This window comes from Geotrypetes seraphini, chromosome 4 (genome assembly GCF_902459505.1).
Source record: "Geotrypetes seraphini chromosome 4, aGeoSer1.1, whole genome shotgun sequence".
NCBI classification, from domain to species: Eukaryota; Metazoa; Chordata; class Amphibia; order Gymnophiona; family Dermophiidae; genus Geotrypetes; species Geotrypetes seraphini.
Genome location: NC_047087.1, coordinates 277866448 through 277887588, shown reverse-complemented (window position 1 = coordinate 277887588; position 21141 = coordinate 277866448). Strand labels below are relative to the sequence as shown.

Below are 21141 nucleotides of genomic sequence, written 5' to 3'. Positions count from 1 at the left end.
ACATGAAAATAAATGGAATAAATTGGGGCGGGACTGGGGCGGGGCCAGGGCGGGATTGGGGTGGGACTGAATATTAATAGATGTCCCGTTTTGATGAAAAAAATAAATGGTCACATTATGTATGAAAGCCACCAGCAAGGACTCTGGAGGGCTGGAAGCTTTATACTTTTGGGGAGGATGGAAAGACCAGCTCTACCACCCTGAGGGGGCTTATGTTTTGACCTGGCACCAAGCACTGCCTTGCTAAGGTCGGAGCTAGAAGAGAGAGAAGCATTTCTGTGAAACGTTTTGTTTTGGTTGTTGGTGCTGGAAGCTGGGCATCTCCAGAGAAGGGGAGGGCCGTGTGTTCAAGTTGTGAATTAAAGAAAGGAACAGCACTGAAATGAACTTGCTGGTTTAAATATTGTGTTGTGCTAAATACCAGGAAACCGGAAAAGGAAGTCCAAAGCGGGACATTTTCTTTTTTGACTGTTTTTCAGAGCAGGGAATTGAGCTGAGAAGCATAGTAACATAGTAGATGACGGCAGATAAAGACCCAAATGGTCCATCCAGTCTGCCCAATCTGATTCAATTTAATTTTTTTCTTCTTCTTCTTAGCTATTTCTGGGCAAGAATCCAAAGCTCTGCCCGGTACTGTTCTTAGGTTCCAACTACTGAAGTCTCCGTCAAAGCTCACTCCAGTCCATCTACACCCTCCTAGCCATTGAAGCCCTCCCCAGCCCATCCCCCACCAAATGGCCATATACAGACACAGACCGTGCAAGTCTGCCCTGAACTGGCCTTAGTTCAATTTTTTATATTATTTTCTGATTCTAGATCCTTTGTGTTCATCCCATGCTTCTTTGAACTCAGTCACAGTTTTACTCTCCACCACCTCTCTCGAGAGCGCATTCCAGGCATCCACCACCCTCTCCGTAAAGTAGAATTTTCTAACATTGCTCTTGAATCTACCACCCCTCAACTTCAAATTATGTCCTCTAGTTTTACCATTTTCCTTTCGCTGGAAAAGATTTTGCTCTATGTTAATACCCTTCAAGTATTTGAACGTCTGAATCATATCTCCCCTGTCCCTCCTTTCCTCAAGAGTATGGAGGGACAGGGAAGTCTTGCTCAGATTCAAGAGAAGTGTGTTTTTTTCCCTAAAGTAAAGTGGGACAATTTGAATGAATGTTGTAAACTGCTCTTGCCCCCACCAAGATGGCGCCCATGGTGGTACACCCCTCTGCCCCCCCCCCCTTATTACGCCTTTGACCATGAACATTCGTGGTTCCAGAAGTTGTCACAGAGCCTGATATCCCTTTCAGGTTTCACATTTTTCACTTTTGGGGTGTGGGGGTGCAGTAACTGCTGGAGGATTAAGGACATAACTTGCCTCAATCTCTCCAGTGGTGAACTTCTCAATTGGAGCAGCTTTCTGTCACTTGGATGAGCTGAGTACCAAGTCTAAATAACAATGTACATCTTTTTGGACATAGTCATTCCTTCCCCTTCTGAAACTGGAATTGGGCATCCATATTTTGCAACTTCCCCCCCCAATCCCACGCAAAATACGTCCTTCCCACATCCCCATTGCCATAAGGACAAATTACAGTTTTAGACACCCATATCCTGGTCTTATATAATTGGGATTTGGATGTTCATTCTACATGGATGTCTAAATGCTGGTTTCAGATGTCCAAAACATGAATAGAGTACACTTCTCCCTCAGTATTCGCAGGGGATAGGGGTAGAGCTGGACTGCAAATTGAGAAAAACCGCAAATAACTTCTCGTCCGGCTCTGACCCACCCCCGCCTCTCTCCAACCTTCCTCCCGGCATCCTGGTCTTACCTGGTGGTCTAGCAGGCTTTCGGGGCAGGAGCGATCTTCCTACGCTCCTGCCCCGTGCAGATCGCCAATAGTAAATGACTGCATTGAGTTCCCGTAGTCTCTTGACACTACGACGGACGCTCATGGCAACCATTTCCTATTGACGATCTACACGGGGCAGGAGCGTAGGAAGATCGCTCCTGTCCCAAAAGCCTGCTAGACCACCAGGTAAGGCCAGGATGCAGGGAGGAAGGCTGGAGAGAGGCGGGAACGTCATAAACTATGGGTTCCCCTCCCCCCAAAAATTGTGAATATGTGAAACCGCGAGTGTCGAAACCACCAATGGGAAGGGGGAACTGTATATATATTATATCTATTTGTTTATCAATCTACTATTGTTTCATTCTATAAATATGAGAAATGAAGATTTTGTGAATAACATTTGGCTATTTTTAAAAATTTATTTCCAATATTTGCTATGCTTGAATCTAGGGAAAGCAGGCATCTTGGATAATTCCTGTTTCATTTTATAGTTTCATACATTAGATGGCTATTTTTTTGAATATCGAGTCATATTAATATTAAATAGTAATATTTGCCTCTACGTACTTGGATAATATTTAACAGATCTTTCTTAAGTAAGCTCATTAAATATAAGATGAAAACAATTTTTTTTTAAATATCGTAGAACCTTGATTTGTGTTCATTTAGGTCTCTCAATAAAGAATGAGAAAGCTCTATCACTCTATGGTACTGCGGCAACTTGAATACTGTGCGCAGTTTTGGTCGCCATATGTAAAAAAAGATATAGCAGAATTAGAAAAGGTCCAGAGAGTGATAAAATGATAAAAGGTTTGGGATGCCTTCCCTTTCAGGAAAGGCTAGAGCGGCTAGGGCTCTTCAGCTTGGAGAAGAGACAGCTCAGGGGTGATATGATAGAGGTCTACAAAATACTTAGTGGAGTGGAAAGGGTAGATGTGAAACGCTTGTTCACTCTTTCCAAAAATACTAGGCTTAGGAGGCATGCGATGAAGTTACTAAGTAGTAGATTTAATTAGTAGTTTTTAATTAGTTCTTCCTTCTCCTATGTTTTCTGCTATGTACTCTAGTTTAATTATATGTGAACCGAATCGAGCTCCACTGGGAGATGACCCGGTATATAACCAAAGATTAAATTAGAAAATATTTCTTCATACAGCGTGTAATTAAACTCTGGAATTTGTTGCCGGAGAATGTGGTGAAATCAGTTGGTTGGATAATTTCCTAAAAGAGAAATCCATAGGTTATTATTGAGATGGTTTGGGGAAAACCACTTCTTATTCCTAGGATAAGCAGCACAGAATCAGTTTTACTACTTGGGATCTAGCTAGGTTCTTGGGACCTGGGTTGGCCACTGTTGGAAACAGGATTCTGGGCTTGATAAACCTTTGGTCTGTCCCAGTATGGCAATTCTTATGTATTTTGTACAGTAATATGCTTCCTGAGTATTTGAAGGCATTTGGTTTGGGCTTAGATTTCATCAGCTTCCCAAGGTATACATCTGGATTCTTCATTACACTGTTATAGTCAAAGACCACTTTATCATCATTAGCATGCAGTCGGGGGAGATAATTGTATTCACCTTTAAGAAAGGATTTTCTTTCTATCAAGAGAGAGGTGGGAAAAGATTACCTTGCAGTCTTCACAACAAAGTCCATGTGCGCACACTGCTTCTGGCTTCAACATGCAGGTACTGGCGTTACAGCAAGGATTTGCACATTCCTTAACAGGGGGATGAACACAAATATTTTACTGGCTTGCAACAATTTTTTATTTTTTTATTTTTTTTGCAAATGTACATGTACAAGAGATCTACATTAAGGATCAGAGGAGATGGCGATTGAACTCGACGTTAAATTGTATAGCAGCTAACCTTCTCTCATGTTTCATTAAGTTCCATCGGGGAGAATGGAAGAATATTGCAACATCGTGTTGACAGCTGACAGCCAGGTCTGCACATTGCTTAAGGTCAGTGGCAATGTCAAATACCGTACTTGCTTTTAAAGTGGCTGCTCAGAAGAGACAGTTTTACATGTCAAAATGAATTGACTTATACGAGAAATGATCTAAAAGTTCTTTCTGCTCTGGGTGGACCCTTAGTTGCCAATGTTTTATCATGGAAAACAAACCGATCAGGAATTGCAGCACACAGAAAAGAAATCTGGCACAGGAAAAGACAAAAGCACATAAAACTTGAATAACCAACTAAAGAGTGGCATGAGTGAGAAGAAGGAGAGAGGGACCAAGGGCCTGATTCTATAAATGGCACCTAACTTAATCTTTTTAATTGGTTCAATCGGCACTGTTAATTGAACAGCACCTTTAAAAACCAATTTAAAAAAGTATTTTTCGGGTAGGTGCCAAACTCAGTAGGCACGATGTAGACATCTACACCGAGGCACTTACCTGCGCCTACCCAAAAAGTGGGCGTGGTTAGGGGGGTAGAGTTTGGGTGTGGAATGAGATAGGTGTCAGTAGGCAACTACCTTAGGTGGTGGCATTTTAGGCCAAGAAAACCCTGGCCTAATATACCGGCACTTACCACAAGGACACCCAGTGGTGCCTAATTTGATTTAGCTGCTGTTAGGAACGATTCTATAGTGCTTAACTTTGAGATGTGGTAGCTGCCATTTTCCCGGGCGCCATTTATAGAATCAGGACCCAAAAGAATAAAGAACAAAGGAATGGGCACTAAAATTTAGGTGCCAATTGTATGCATAATATTTACCCATGTATGTGTGCACTCAATCACATAGGAGGTAGCAGGGTGGTATTTGCAAAGAGGTGTACACATGGATGGAGCATGCACAGAACTTACAGAAAGCTCACTTAGGTGCTCATAATTACTCTAGTGCCGGGATCTCAAAGTCCCTCCTTGAGGGCCACAATCCAGTTGGGTTTTCAGGATTTCCCCAATGAATATGCATTGAAAGCAGTGCATGCACATAGATCTCATGCATATTCATTGGGGAAATCCTGAAAATCCGACTGGATTGCGGCCCTCAAGGAGGGACTTTGAGACCCCTGCTCTAGCGCTACGGCTGGTGTAACTGCAGGTGTCTAAATATTAAATGCACCAATACCAGGTTATACTTGTATTCTATAAGAGAACCCAGGCACTCATCGAGGCTCCCAGTAATAGAATTGCCCCCACAGTATCATAAAGACTCTTTAGCAAAAGGGCTCCTATGTTTTACAAAAGTGCAGGAAAGTTTTGCACGTATAGCTCAATGAACCCCCAAATTCTGAATATGGCTCCTTAAGTTGACATGCCAATCACTGTGCACAACAAACCAGCGCGCCTAATCACCACCGATAATAATTAACACGTCATAAGTGATGCCCATTGGCACTAATTCGAAGTTATGCGCACAACTTGGTAGGTGCCTTCTATAAAGTTCTGGGTACCAGTTTTTGCGCACAAATCTGAAAAGGAGACGATGGTCAGGGGAGGAACATGGGCAGATCATGGGTGTTCCTAAAATTTATACACGCTGTTATAGAACACACTCGGTGCATGCACAAGTTAGGCCTGGTTTTCCTCTGCCTAAAATGGGTGTGCCCAAAAGTTATGCCATTGACTGGCACCTAGCACGATTCTATAAGGTTCACATGTCTTTTTGGTATAATCACGCTACGTGCCGTTTTAGTTGGCACCGATTTTTTTTTTAGCGCCATATATAGAATATGGCCCTAAGTGCCCAAATTACAACACAGTCAGTGCAAAGCCTGTTTGGTAACTGCTGAAGGTGTTTCCAGTATCTTCCCATAGAGTTATTACACAAGAAAACATGTAATGCGGGGATAACATGAAGAAATTTGCTCACGTCACTCCCCCCCCTGCTAAAATGTGCACATTGGCTGCCAATACCACACCAAATCCTTATATAAAATAGCTCTTCTTCCATTCAAAACCCAAAATGCCAAAGAACCTGCTTTCATTCATAAGCTCCTCATTTCACACGATCCCTCTAGAGCCCTAAGATCCTCCTCTCAACATCTCCTTCACATACCGTCCTTAAAAATATCATTAGTACGTGTCGGGCCTCTGGGCATCCGGACAGTCCTCTAAAAAGAGAATATGTCCGGGTTTTCCCAGACATCTGGTAACCCTAAGATACGTGCTTAGCGGTCAAAGACAGGCCTGGTGTTTAGATGGCCTCTTTCGATCACTAAACTTAGTTAGTACTACCATTCGTGCTTAATCAGCTAAGTCACACAACATAGCCAGTTAGTGGCTAGCTGCTAAGCGCTAATATTCATGCTGAATATTGGCACATAGACATCTGTGTGTTATATTACTGGCCAGAAGCCATTCCTGGCTGGTTAAATGGTGCTGAATATTGAGGGGGTATGAGCCTCCAAGAATGGACAGCATCAAAAGTTTATTGAAGGATCCTTCAATAAACTTTGGATGTTACCCATTCTCGGAGGCTCATTGTGCTTTATGCATGTATCAGACTTAGTCACAGCCATTAATGTCTCAGAAATAAAATTCCCAGTGAATGTGCTTCCTTTTGTGAGTAGCTGTTAAAAGTAGAGCTGGCAATAATTATGTTTGGTATTTCTTACTTCGAGCTCTCCACAGTCACACTCCTCTCCTTCCTCTACATATCCGTTTCCACATTTCTGTTCTCCGAAAGGTTCCTTGACTTCAGGCATGTTGAATAGACACATTCCTACCCCCTTTTCCAGGCTGATGTCTAGGTCCTTTCTACTGCAGCTGCTAAACATGGTTGGAAATGGATACCTGCAAGAAAATAAGAAGTCAGCCTTTGTCATTACAAGTAATATTTTTTCTAGAGTTGAGTTTGCCTTAATAGAATATCATGATCTTTAGGTGACCAAACAGGTTGAAGAGGTGATGACAAAAGCTAGAAGGATGCTAAAGCTGCATAGGTTGTGACTAGTAGAAAAAAAAGAGGCATTGATGCCCCTGTATAAGACTCTGTTGAGACCTCATTTAGAATATCGGAGACCACACCTTCAAAAAGATATAAACAGGATGGAGTCAGTCCAGAGGAAGGCTACCAAAATAGTCAGTGGTCTATGTCAGAGTTTCTCAAAGCGCTGTATGTGTACCCCAGGGGGTATGCAGGCCGCTCGTTGGGGTACGCGAACTGACTGCCACCTTGCCCTTGCCCGCTCCCTGCTGCCACTGCTGCTCCCCACCCACCACCATCGCCGCCACTCGCTGCCGCAAGTGCAGGAGAGGAAGGGCCAAGCGTGACCCACAAGCCTTACCCCAATATCAATTCTGACATCGTAGAGAAGGTCCGGGTCAGCCAATCTTGCTTGGCTGGCCTGGATCTTCTCTCCGATGTCAGAATTGATATCGTGGTAAGGCTTGTGGGTCGCGCTTGGCCCTTCCTGCAGTTGTGGCGGTGGTGGACCGGGTGAGAGGAGGCTTTGGCGTGGGAGGGCATGGTATGGCATGGTAGGGTAGACTAGATAGAAAAATGAAGGCAGATAAAGACCATATTGCCTATGTTTCTATGTAACTCCTTTGTCTGGGCTACAGTATCACATGTCATGTCCCTGGAATTGGATAAAATAGTATGGTTGCCAGGTTAGTCCACTTTTTAAAGTAATAAAACAGAACAAAAAAAAATAAAACAATATGATACCTTTTCTATGGACTAACAATACATTTTTTAACCAGCTTTTGAAGGCAATGCTTTCTTTTTCAGGTCTCTGATCTTAAGAAGGATTACCTTTGAAACTAATCTAACCATGCTCTAGTCAGTCCAATAAAAAGGTATCACTTGAATTCTATTTGTTTTATTTCTACACTAGTCTTTAAGCCCGTTACATTAACAAGTGCTAGAATAGATGTGTGTGTCTGTCTTTCTTTTTTTCTCTCTCTCTCTCCTTGGCCACTTTCTGTCTGTCTGTCTTTCTTTTATTCTGTCTCTTTCTTTCCTCAGCTGTCCACCATCACCCCTTGCCTGCTCCCTCTGTCCAGCAGTAGCCCTTCTCCCTTCCTTTTACCTCCCCCGTATCCAGCAGCACCCCTTCCCTGCTCCCCTTGTCCAGAAGCAGCCCTTCTCCCTTCGTTTTACCTCCCCCCCGTCCAGCAACACCTCTTCCCTGCTCCCCCAGTCCAGCAGTAGGCCTTCTCCTTGCCTTTTACCTCCCCCGTCTAGCAGCACCTCTTTCCTGCTCCCCCTGTCCAGCAGTAGCCCTTCTCTCTTCATTTTACGTCTCCCCTGTCTAGCAGCAGCTCTTCCCTGCTCCCCCTGTTCAGCAGTAGGCCTCCCTTCCTGTTACCTCCCCCCCGGTCCAGCAACACCCCTTACCTGCTCCCCCTGTCCATCATCCGGCTTCCTGGTCGTTCATGTTTGCCCTCCTCTTCAAAGCAGTCTGCTGAGGTTCACGGCCGGCTGTAGCGAACCTCGCAGGCCACTCTGCACGTCGGTAGCATGTTCCCTCTGACACGATCCTGTGCATCAGAGGGAATGTGCTACCGAGGTGCAGAGTGGCCTGCGAGGTTCACTACAGCCGGCCGCGAACCTCAGCAGGCTGCTTTGAAGAGGAGCACCGGCAGCGTTTGGTGAGTGAGGGCGGGAGTGGCCAGCGTGTTCCCTGCCTCTGTGTTCGAAAATGGAATTCGGCACGGACCCAGAGACCACGGTGGCAAGGATCACATCGTCCTAAGTGCGCATACGTGCTTAGGGTTTTTATTATAGAGGATATATTCTTCAGGTCATAAATGGGCAAAACATGACAATATGAAAGTATATAAGAGAAATAGCATTCCAATGATACGATCAGGAGGAAAAGATTGGGTGGGGGCTGAGAAACAGGAGAGATGGGATGGATGGGTGATCAGAAGGTGGCAAAACAGTATCATTTGATGGGGCCCTCTATTTAATACAATTTAAATGGCTAGGAGAGGCTTCTGGCCATTTAAATCACCTGTCTGGGCCTAACTAGGCATTTTCAACAGCACTTAACTAAATAGTGCTGTTAACTAAATCAGTTAATCTGAGGGAATTCTGGGGCGCAGTCAGCCGTAACCAATTAAGTACCAATTTTCATCGCTTAACCGGCTAAGAAAACCCTATAAACAGGATCACATAAAATACGATCCGATCTTTATACGGTTCTTCATAGATAGTTAAGTGCCGAATATCGCACTTAACTGGCTGTGTTTTTCCCAGCTCCATATACCTGGAAGTTCATTGCTGGAGTGTAAACGTGGCTAGCATTGAATTAATGGGTATAACGCCAATGGCAGTCAGCTGAATTTCAGCTCATGATTTGTGATCAGAAACCCAAATCTCTGTTAAGACCTCTTATGTTGGCATCAAAAATACTTTATCATCTTAACTTCAACGTTCTTACGTTCCTGGATTGTTTTAGAATTTCCTTTTAGTATTCTGATTGAACTAGCAGAAACCAGAAATTCTGTCCGCACACAAATAAACGCAGGAACCAAATATACACGAACAGACTAATGTTAGTCTAAACTAGACTCTGGTGTCTTAGCTGCAATGTCAACTTGGACGCCGCCACCCTAATAGTGCTTATTTGGTGGTTAAGAGATTATAGGAAGCAAATGAAACACTAATGCCTGAAGAAGCCCCATGTGAAACGGCAGATTCTCCATCGGGTATTCAGAGCTAAGTGTTTCTTCCTTTGAAAGCCTTATTCATTTTTTTAAAGTTTGAATAAAAAAAAATTATAAATTAATAAATTGCTGTTTGAAAGTTATAAAATAAAGTTATTTTGTATGGTTTTTGGGACCAATGATAATATCCATGACCCCCCCAAAAGACTTGGGGGTGTGACCCATAGTTCGGGTGTTTGAGGTCCTTTTCCTTACATTTTTCTATATTTGGTTCCTGTTTTTAGTATTCTGGCCATGAGATAATCGATGCAGTGTTCTGGTCTTGCAAAGAGCTCTCCCACAGAGTTTAAGTTTAAGTTTTATTACGATTTTATATACCGCCTATCAAGGTTATCTAAGCGGTTTTACAATCAGGTACTCAGAGGTGTCACCATGGCTAGCTTTGTGGTGTCTGATGTGGTGCCTGTGTGAATTGATTCTTGTCTTTAGCACCTGTTCCGTTTCTCCAATGTAGCGCCCTTCTTTACATTTTCTGCACTGAATGATAAATGCCACATTTAGGGACGTGCGTGAGTAGGATTCCCTTACGGTGAATGCTTTTCCCATATGATTAACTGGGGCCATGTGAGGGTGGGGGGTCCTGTGACATGTGCAATGACATGGTGACAAAATTCATCACCGTCCCCGTCCCCGCGGATAACCGTGGGAAATAATCCCATGTCATTTTTTAGTGTCTATTTCAGCTTCAGCCTTCTACAACTGCATTCTTGAGGGTCAGTGATTGTGGACATTCATACTCTGATTCTTCCCTCTCTCCTTAAAGAATGACATGAAGATGGTTTACCGCGGTTATCCGCGGGGACGGGAACGGTGATGAATTTTGTCACCGTGTCATTCTCTAGTGCTGACATAGTTAAAACCTGGCATTTGCCATTTTTATTCTTTTTCAGCTTCTGTTTGGTGTTTCCTTCACCCTATGCTCGCACAAAGTATGGGATATTTTTTGCAGTTACTATACCCTCTCTGTCTGATTCTTCCTTGCAATACTAGGGTTAGCAGCCAAAAAAGGGGTTTTTACCTAAGTGAAGAAGCCAGAGTACTTGCAGCCAGATCCTCTCCACTGAGATATTCATATGGTTACAATGTTTCTGGATCATGACCGCTTGGCAAACAAAATACAATCTCTGTAATTTCCCCAAAGACAGTAGATCTTATTTATAACCATTCTGTAGCCAGGCAAAAATGAAACAACAAGACAGGGTCTGAGCCAAGTCATTAAAGGCTAGGTTTTAAGTCACTGCATGGCCCCTATCATTTACTTTATATTAAGAATATAGCATTGCTTTCCATAAAGATATCATGCCAATAACATATGGTAATAAATGAGGTCCTTTATCAAAATATGTAAAATATACCAAAACATTTGAACATCAGTGTTTTATTTTTTTTTTCTGATTCCTGGAAGTGTTTATTTTCTCATTACATAGGCCAAATGTTTAACAATATGTCATTGTTGAAGAAAAATTCTGTGTACAATATTTAGTCATAAAATTAAACTCACTATTTCACAGGGAGAGTGGCGCAACTAGAACTGAATGAGTGTGTAGAGGGTTAACTTATTCTTTATGTACTCTGACCTTGAAAATCAAGCAGAATTTTAAATGAAGCCCTGCATCTTGCCAATGTAGTCAATGTAGGTTTTGCAGGAAGGGGGTGGTTTGGTCACACTGCTTGCAGCCTTCTTTCAGTTGTGCTGCAGCATTCTGAATTGGTTGGAGCTGGTACAAACTCTTCTTGGTTTGGCCAATGTGCAGCGCATTACAGTAGTCTAGTTGGGTTCAAAGCCAGATTCACCTTTTCAATACACGCGTTAAGAATGAGTTACATTTTTTTAAAGTTGTTCTTAAGTCAGATTTCTATGTAACTCAGAACTTGTAGATTTTAGGACTCTTGTTGCTTACCTCTGCCACCAGCTGACAAAAGGGCCAGCTGTCCCTACCAGGGTTACCTCTAAGGTACAGCATTCACAACCACACACTGTTCTTAATGTGGCCATGCGTCATTTCTGAATCTGCTGCAGGAGAAGTGTAGGAGTTTATGTCATTGGAAATACTGCTCAGTGAAATCAAATGAAGCCACAACTGCATTCTACGTACAAGTCGTACTTAAGTCGGATGTCTGTAACTTGGGGACTGCCTGTATATATTTAGGAGCCAATATTCAGGCTGTGGGAATTAACCAGGCTGACTCTCACGGTTGAAGACAAATCTGGAAATTCATGCCAGGCCTTATCTGGCAACCGACATTGAATTTCTGGCCTATTTTCAGCTGCTTTTAACACAGCCAGTTAAGTCGGCTGGCTACGTTATTATGGCCAAAGATAAACCCGCTATTTATACAGGTCTATCTGGTTGTTCAACTTAACTGGTTAGGCACCTAACTTAATTGGCAAAATACCCTTAACAGCCTCAATAATTGGTAAAAAAAAAATGTAATTGGTAGATAGGCGCCTATCGCAATGCGCTTAGTGGCGCCTAATGCCTAAGTGGGCGTTTCTATGGGTGGAGTGCGATTCTCCAAAAACTTAGGAGCCTGAAATGTAGGCCTTTAAAAGCCTCACCTACATTTCAGGTGCCTAAGTTTTTACATAGCTGCCGCTAGCTGTGATTCCGTAAACAGCACCTAAGCGTTATTGACACGCGGTCGGCGTCTTTTTATTAGGCACCATTTATAGAATTGGCCCCTACTTGATTTCCCCGAACAATCCCCATGAGTTTTCTTGCTATTCCTGTGCCATTCCTGTAAGCTTTGCCTTAACCACACAAGTCTCGAACACTTATGATTTTAAAGTGTTTGAAGCTTGTGCAGATGAGGACGGAGCTTAGGCATTGGTGGAATGAGGCATTATGACATCACAGTCTGAGCTCTAGAATGTTGCTACTTATGATTTTAAAATATTTGAGGCTTGTGCAGATGAGGACGGAGCTTAGGCATTGGTGGAATGAGGCATTATGACATCACAGTCTGAGCTCTAGAATGTTGCTACTTATGATTTTAAATCTGTCTTCATTTTCTATATTTCTATGTAACGGGACTAATACCGTACTCAGCAGTAGAGGAAATGGGGAACAGATTGCATTTTCATATTGTCAGACCTCTTTGAAACTGGCAAAGGAAGATTGAAATCACCCCAAGTCTTCCTTTCCTGCTAATAAATATCATTGCGTTAGGTCCTTTTTTTCAGGTTAGAAATATGACAATGGCATTATTCCAGAGAAACATCTGGTAATCTCTTTGTCTATGCCGCTGGCAAAATGAAGTCACAGCTAATGTTAGAGATGATCTCCCCCCCCCCCCCCCCACTCCCCCAAGAGACTTCAAGCTGTTTCCTATTTTAGAGAAACGGTTCTATTCATCTTTTGTCTTTTCCTGCTACTGACAGTAATTTCCTTATCTGATTTCAATATATATATATATATACACACACACACACACATTTTGTAAGGAAATTACAATCATTCCAAATATATCTTTTTGTAAACTAGTCTTCAGAAAATAAACACTTTAATTAGCATAAGCAAATTTTGCATTTTTGTAAATAAATGCTGTGTGTAGATTTGAAAACAATAAATAGTATATTTATAGATATTACTGGGTTTTGGAAAATTACAGGCTCGTTTGAGCGCACAGATGTTTCCACTAAATACTGACTGGGATAGAGGGCCTTTTGATAGTTAATTACTGCCCCAAAGAACAGATGGTTTGAAGTGAAGTTGAACAGTGTTAAGCTATAAGAGAATTAAATCTATAGTTAAGACCCTACAAGTTGGCGTACTTAGAAGCCACCGTGTTACCTTAGAGAAGGAGGTGACTGGAGGGTAACTGGAAGGCAGCTGATAATGTGCTATCTATTAGAATACTAGGCAACTAAGGGCTCCTTTTACTAAGCTGCGATAGCGTTTTTAGCGTGCGCTAACCTCCATGCTATGCGGAGAAACTAACGCCAGCTCAATGGAGGTGTTAGCATCTAGCGCACAGGGCAATTTAGCGCACGATAAAACCTCTAGCGCAGCTTAGCAAAAGGGGCCCTAAGGATCTAGATGATAGCACTGACTTGTATGACCCTAGGGTCATAGGAGAAAAGATGACATGGGGACAAATTTGTCCCCGCCCCCACAGGAACTCAATTTCCCCGAACAATCCCCATGAGTTTTGTGGCTATCCCTGTGCCATTCCTATAAGCTGTGCCTTAACCACACAAGCCTCGAACGCTTATGATTTTAAAGTGTTTGAGGCTTGTGCAGATGAAGAGGGAGCTTAGGCATTGGTGGAATGAGGCATTATGACATCACAATCTGAGCTCTAGAATGTTGCTTCTTATGATTTTAAAGTGTTTGAGGCTTGTGTAGATGAGGACGGAGCTTAGGCACTGGTGGAATGAGGCATTATGACATCACAATCTGAGCTCTAGAATGTTGCTACTTATGATTTTAAAGTATTTGAGGCTTGTGCAGATGAGGACGGAGCTTAGGCACTGGTGGAATGAGGCATTATGACATCACAATCTGAGCTCTAGAATGTTGCTACTTATGATTTTAAAGTATTTGAGGCTTGTGCAGATGAGGACGGAGCTTAGGCACTGGTGGAATGAGGCATTATGACATCACAATCTGAGCTCTAGAATGTTGCTACTTATGATTTTAAAGTATTTGAGGCTTGTGCAGATGAGGACGGAGCTTAGGCATTGGTGGAATGAGGCATTATGACATCACAGTCTGAGCTCTAGAATGTTGCTACTTATGATTTTAAAGTATTTGAGGCTTGTGCAGATGAGGACAGAGCTTAGGCACTGGTGGAATGAGACATTATGACATCACAATCTGAGCTCTAGAATGTTGCTACTTATGATTTTAAAGTGTTTGAAGCTTGTGTAGATGAGGATGGAGCTTAGGCATTGGTGGAATGAGGCATTATGACATCACAGTCTGAGCTCTAGAATGTTGCTTCTTATGATTTTAAAGTGTTTGAGGCTTGTGCAGATGAGGACGGAGCTTGCAGGAATAGGGCAGGGACCGAAATAGAACTTATGGGGATAGGACGGAAAATGAGTTCCTGCAGGGATGGGGAAAAATTTGTTCCCATGTCATTCTTTACACAGGAGTGCCCTAGTGTCTGGTGAATTGCACTATTTCTGAAATGAATTTTTTTGTATGAATTATTGTGCCAGACGAACCATTTGTCCACCACTCTGTGCAACAGTATAGCTACTGAAGATTTCTCTAAGCTCCCCACCCAGTATCTTTAAATCCTTTATATCTTCACCAGCAGTGAGCAGTTACTCATTCTTTTTGCGTGCGCCAGCTCTGAGCCTTCCCTCAGACGCAACTTCCAAGTGAAGGCTTCTGAAGGAAGGCTCGTAGCTGGCATGAACAAGGAGAATGAGTTGCTGACCATTCCCAGTGAAGACCTAAAGGATTTAAAGGTTGGGGTTGGGGGAGTGGAGGCACCTGGGAGAGGGCAGACTGAGAGATGCTGGGCCAGGGGTGGACAGAAGGGGGCTCAGACCCACCCAAAATTGGAAGTCTGGCTATACCCCTGGTATACAGGAATTTATGACTAACATGGAGAAGAAAAGATATGCAGCTAGGTTACACCTGACCTAATCTGAAGTGGAAAACATCAACATAGTAACATAGTAGATGACGGCAGATAAAGACCCGAATGGTCCATCCAGTCTGCCCAACCTGATTCAATTTAAATTTAAATTTTTTTTATTTTTTTATTTAAATTTTTTTCTTCTTAGCTATTTCTGGGCAAGAATCCAAAGCTTTACCCGGTACTGTGCTTGGGTTCCAACTGCCGAAATCTCTGTTAAGACTTACTCCAGCCCATCTACAACCTCCCAGCCATTGAAGCCCTCCCCAGCCCATCCTCCACCAAACGGCCATACACAGACACAGACCTGCAAATCTGCCCAGTACTGGCCTAGTTCAATATTTAATATTATTTTCTGATTCTAAATCTTCTGTGTTCATCCCACGCTTCTTTGAACTCAGTCACAGTTTTACTCTCCACCACCTCTCTCGGGAGCGCATTCCAGGCATCCACTACCCTCTCCGTAAAGTAGAATTTCCTAACATTGCCCCTGAATTGACCACTCCTCAAACTCAAATTATGTCCTCTGGTTTTACCATTTTCCTTTCTCTGGAAAAGATTTTGTTCTACGTTAATACCCTTCAAGTATTTGAACGTCTGAATCATATCTCCCCTGTCTCTCCTTTCCTCTAGGGTATTCATATTCAGGGCTTCCAGTCTCTCCTCATACGTCTTCTGGCGCAAGCCTCCTATCATTTTCGTCGCCCTCCTCTGGACCGCCTCAAGTCTTCTTACGTCTTTCGCCAGATACGGTCTCCAAAACTGAACACAATACTCCAACTGCTATCCCTCTGACTGAGGACACCCAAAGCTATGAGAAAGGGGATGGAGTTTCTTTACAAGAATCTGAAGAGGTGCAAATCTACTAAGGACTCAGTTCCCACAGAATAACGATGGCTGAATGAAGAAGAGGATCTGGATTGGAGTCTAATGGTGAAAATAAAAAAAAAAAAGAGGAGAACGTTGAATACTTCATTCAAAACAAGACAGGATGGTACGTCCAATTCATAAATACCACCCTAGTAACTGGTTGCAAGAACGTACTGACAGTTACTAGAGTGGTATTTATGGATTGGACGCACCATCCTATCTTGTTTTGAATGAAATATTCAACATTGCTATTTGGGTTCCTTGAGAGAGATATCAAAATATGGTCCGCGTTGCGACCCTTATGGATTTCAGGTTAAGTCCATTTGATTATATTAACGAGCATTTTAACTATTAGGAATTGCACTTTTTAAAGACTAGTGGGAGGCAGGTCAGGGGTGGGGGGGTCATATGCCCTCTTTTTAGACTTCACAAATATTGTTACCCTAAGTGAGGTCATACCATGAAGCGAGGCAGTTCAGGCAGAATGAAATGAACATGCACAGGAGAGCCGGCATTAGGAGATGTCTTCAGCTGGTGGGACTTGGTATCTCTGCCAGCAAAGGTAATATTTTATGCTGGTGGTAGGTGTGATAGCGGTGGTGGTGGTTGTGTGTGTGGGGGGGGGGGGGATAAGGGAGGGAGAGAGAGAGAATACCGGGCCCACTCGGTCTACCTTTTTGAAATCTCCAAAATGGTCTTCTGGCTATACACCTGATTAAGGAGCATGGAAACTTGCCACTTTTTTGGACTCTAACAAGTACTTGCACCTGACTGGGCCACTGTTGGAAACAGGATAGTGGACTAGATGGGACTTTGGTTTGACCCGGTAGGACAACTCTTGCATTCTCATTTTGATTTTCTTAATTTTGTCTTCAATGTAATATCTGTAAAGTAACAGATGAAGTATTAATTTTGGCCAGCTAAATTAGCCCTGGCTATTTAATGTCTGAGTCTTGGCATTGAATATTCAGGGCTAATGCTGTATGTGCTGGTTGCTGGAGTTAATGCAGGTCCCAGCTAGTGGCATAACGAGGGAGGTTGGCGCCCAGCATTGCCGTGCCATGCACTCCCCCTACTCTTTCCCACCCCCCACTCTTTCTCACTGCTTGGGCACCCCCCCCAACTCTTCCTCGCTGCTTGAGTGTCCCCCCTGCACTAAAAGCATCTTTCAACTGCTGCTCATGCCGACTCTCTTTCGACGTCATGTCCTGGTCTGGCGATCAGGAAGTGATGTCATAAGGAAGCCGATGCTACTTGAGTTGGTGAACATTTAAAGAGGGTTTCGGTGTGTGTGTGGGTGTTGGGATGCCCTGATTCTATCCTCCACCCCACCCCCAACAGCTCAAGCCCTGGTTCTGATCTCCTGTCTCCCTCACAGACAACTCAAACCTTATCTCTGAGGAATCCTATTTTTTTCAGCTTAAAATTAAATCCATAGTAAGGACCCTAGAAAGTGATGCACTTAGGAGCCACAGTGCCTGGAGGAAGTTCTATATTTCTAAGCTGAAAAAAATAGGATTTCTCAGGGATGCTCTGCTGCCAGACACAGCCAAGTAAATCACAGCATAGCCAGAGTACACAGGAGCGACTCATGTTACCAAAGGAAGTCACATCACACACTTATAGAAGTCTACACAGCCCAGTATATGGCCCTGCGCTCCTGTATGATTTTATTTGACATAAAGTAATCTCCGTCACAATTGCTATCGCTCTTTATGGACAAAGGATCTAAAGACATGGGCCCACTAGCAGTGACTGCAATGTACTGCTGACTAGAGAAGGTGCCGGATGATATGAAACAGGGCACATTAGCATATCTGCCACAGAGCCCCCCACTTACATTACCATTTCAGTATAATTTATGACATGGAAACATGACGGCAGATAAAAGCCAAATGGCCCATCTAGTCTGCCCATCCGCAGTAACCATTATCTCTTTCTCTTTCTGAGAGATTCCACGTGCCATGACAGTCCATCCTCGTTGCATCACCTCTGTAGACAGCCCTAGCTCTATGCCTGAGTTCATGCTTGCCTATTAGGATCCTGCTTCCTTGACATATGAAGAACAATTCTATAAAGGGGTGTGTACTTGGAGCCTGACCCCAGTAAGGTCTCAACTGCCATTTTGTATTGGGCTAAACTATGAGACAGGAGTTATCTGAGGGCCTTGGGGATGAGGGGGCGGTTAGCTTAGGGGAGGCTGCCAGATGTTGGGTGCTCAGACCCACAGGTTAGAGGGGCAGGGGCGGAGGCTGCTAGGAGGAACTGGACAGATGTGGTAAGAGGACCAGATGGGGGAAATGTGTTGTGAGGATGGAACCTTGGGAGTACTTTAAGGTGCCAGGATGTGGATTTATATTGCTGGTAGGCAGGATTGTTGCTGATGGAGGGGAATGGGGGAGCTGGGCACACATTGGTATCGGAGTCTTAGCAGATGGAGCAGTGGCTTTAAAGAGCTGCTCCCACATCTATGTGGGAGAGATATTTACATTGTTGGGGTTTTTTTTCTACCCTGTGCAGCTTTTCTCTGAACATGGAGAGGTTGGGATATACCAGGGGGTAGGCAATTCCGGTCCTCGAGAGCCGGAGCCAGGTCAGGCTTTCAGGATATCCACAATGAATATATTTGAATGGATTTGCATGCACTGCCTCCTTGAGATGCAAATCTATCTGATGCCTATTTATTGTGGGTATCCTGAAAACCTGACCTGGCTCCAGCTCTTGAGGACTGGAATTGCCTACCACTGGGATATACTGCTCCTATTTACAAGAGGCTTTATTTATAGTTTATAATTATTTATAACCCACCTTTACCCAAGGCGGGGTACAAAAATCATATGCATAATCATAAAACAAATACAAAAGGCAAGCAAACATTTAAAAATAGGTAAGCACAGCACATAGCTAGGCAGTCCATCAGCAGAATCATAGGAGCATATACGAGTTGGAACAAATACTGCTGCAGCAACTTTTTACAGGAAATTGCGTCCCGCTTTTTAAAGGCACTAGGTTCCATTCATTGATTTTTGGCAGAGTCTCTGGTAAAATAGTATAGGAATTCCATGTGTCTTGACTGGAACATCTGAATTCTCTGAGTATTATCTAATATCTGCCTCCACGAGTATAAGGCACTGATTATTGCTGTTATAGTATAAAGTGCCAGTGCCAAGCATGCTCTACTGCAGGGGTGCCCAACACGTCGATCGCGATTGACCAGTAGCTCAGGAAGGCAACGCAAGTCGATTGCGGAGCCCATCCCGGGCTCCGTGATAGACTCGTGTTGCCGTCCTGATCTACCGGGCCGATCAGCCTTCCTCTCCAGTGTTCTCTCTAGGTCCTTTGAGCTGAGCGGTCTGCCCAACTGTCATCTGCTGCTGCCGCCGCTGCTGAACATTAAAAAAAAAACGGCTTGGAGATTTCAGCCCGTAGCGAACTTATGCTCCGTGGCTCTAACGTGTGCGTGCCGGCTTCCCTTCTCTGACCTCCGAAACTGGAAGTTATGTCCGGGGGGGGGGGGGAGGGGGAGGAGAAGGGAAGCCGGCACGCACATGTTGAGAGCCCTGAAGCAAGCGTTCGCTACGGGCTAATGCGGGAGACAGGTGAGTGAAGCATTTGTTCTTCTTCCTGCCGGGCCCTGCCTACTTTCTGTTTCCGCGAAGGCAGGACCCGGCAGCATTTCCCCCAATAGGTTGATCACGATCTTGGGCTGATCAGCCTTCCTCTTCCCGATGGCAGAATTGACGTCGGGGAGAGGAATGCTGGTTGGCCGAAGCAGGGAGAGCTTGGGGCCTGTTATTTGTGGCGTTTGGGTCCTGGTCCCCGATGGCAATGGCAGTGGCTTGGGGGAGGGCAGGGAGAAAGAAAGAAAAAGGGCAGGCAGGGAGACAGAAGGAAAGAAGAGAAACAGAAAAAAAAGAAAGGGAGACAGAGAGAAAGAAAGGGCAGGGAAGAGGAAGGAAAAGTTGGGGGAAGGAATGAGGTCTGGAGGAGAGGAAGCATACAGGCTAAAAGAAGGGAAGAAAGATTGGATGCACAGTCAGAAGAAGAAAGTGCAACCAGAGACTCATGAAATCACCAGACAAGGTAGGAAAAATGATTTTATTTTAAATTTAGTGATCAAAATGTGTCTGAATTTATATCTGCTGTCTATATTTTACACTAAGGTCCCCTTTTACTAAACCGCAATAGAGTTTTTTAGTGCAGGGAGCCTATGAGCGTCGAGAGCAGCGCTGGGCATTCAGCGCAGCTCCCTGCGCTCTAAAAACTGCTATCGTGGTTTAGTAAAAAGGGAGGGGGTTATATTTGTCTATTTTTGTATGGTTGTTACTGAGGTGATAGTGCATAGAGTCATCTGCTTTGACCTCTTTGAAAAACCCTGCAATAGGAATGATAATTAACATTTTCTATGCGTACAGTGTGCGTTGTGTTTTTTTAAAATTTTATTGTTGGTAGATCATTTTGACTTGGTCATTTTAAAAGTAGCTCGCAAGCCCAAAAAGTGTGGGCATCCCTGCTCTACTGTCTATAAAGTGGCACTGAATACAGTATACATATTTTTTTTCAAATGCCACAGCTGGTGTTTAAAAGAACATGCTTGAATTCAATAGCCCCACAAATTAACAAACAAGGAGAGAGATTAAATGAACAAGAAAAAGAACTTTTAAATCTAAAACAAGACACCACGACATTTAAAAATGACTTACAAAAATTTTCCACAGAAGTGACTTCGGTGAAAAAAATTCAAGAAGCCCTGAAAATGGACAACACTCTCTTGAGGAAAAAAAGTGGAAGCTTTGGAAAATTTGGGCAGAGCTAACAATTTACGCATTTTAAATTTTCCTAAGATACCCGTAGTCACTCCAATAGAGATGATTAAAAGGTACTTTAGAGTAATTTTGGATATACCAGAACAATCCATGCCTCCCCTTGTAAGAGTTTACTATTTACCACAGAGAATTGATCAACAGCAACAATCTGGGAATGAAAATCTACGAGAGATCCCACTAGATGTCTCTAATTTATTGGACCAACATTCCTAGGAGGCTGGTCTATTATGACCACCTCTTAATTACCCCCTCTAATAATACTAATCTTCAGACCCTCAGAAATGCCACCAGCCACTCAAATATGTTTCATAGTGGTTGGCTTTATACATTAAATCCTCACTGGGCCACTTATAATAGTAAATATTTTAAA

At 43.4% G+C, this 21141-nt stretch overlaps 1 protein-coding gene across 2 annotated transcripts in view; it reads right to left on the bottom strand.

The window, feature by feature from the left end:
* Positions 1-21141, bottom strand: part of ADAM12 (ADAM metallopeptidase domain 12) — a 711117-nt gene that overhangs the window by 115291 nt on the left and 574685 nt on the right. For both annotated transcript variants that reach the window (XM_033941188.1, XM_033941189.1), the window contains exons 12-13: positions 6420-6597; positions 3480-3569 (exon numbers count right to left, since the gene is read on the bottom strand). In XM_033941188.1, the coding sequence (XP_033797079.1) occupies positions 3480-3569; positions 6420-6597 (268 nt within the window). The remainder of the gene's footprint in view (positions 1-3479; positions 3570-6419; positions 6598-21141) is intronic.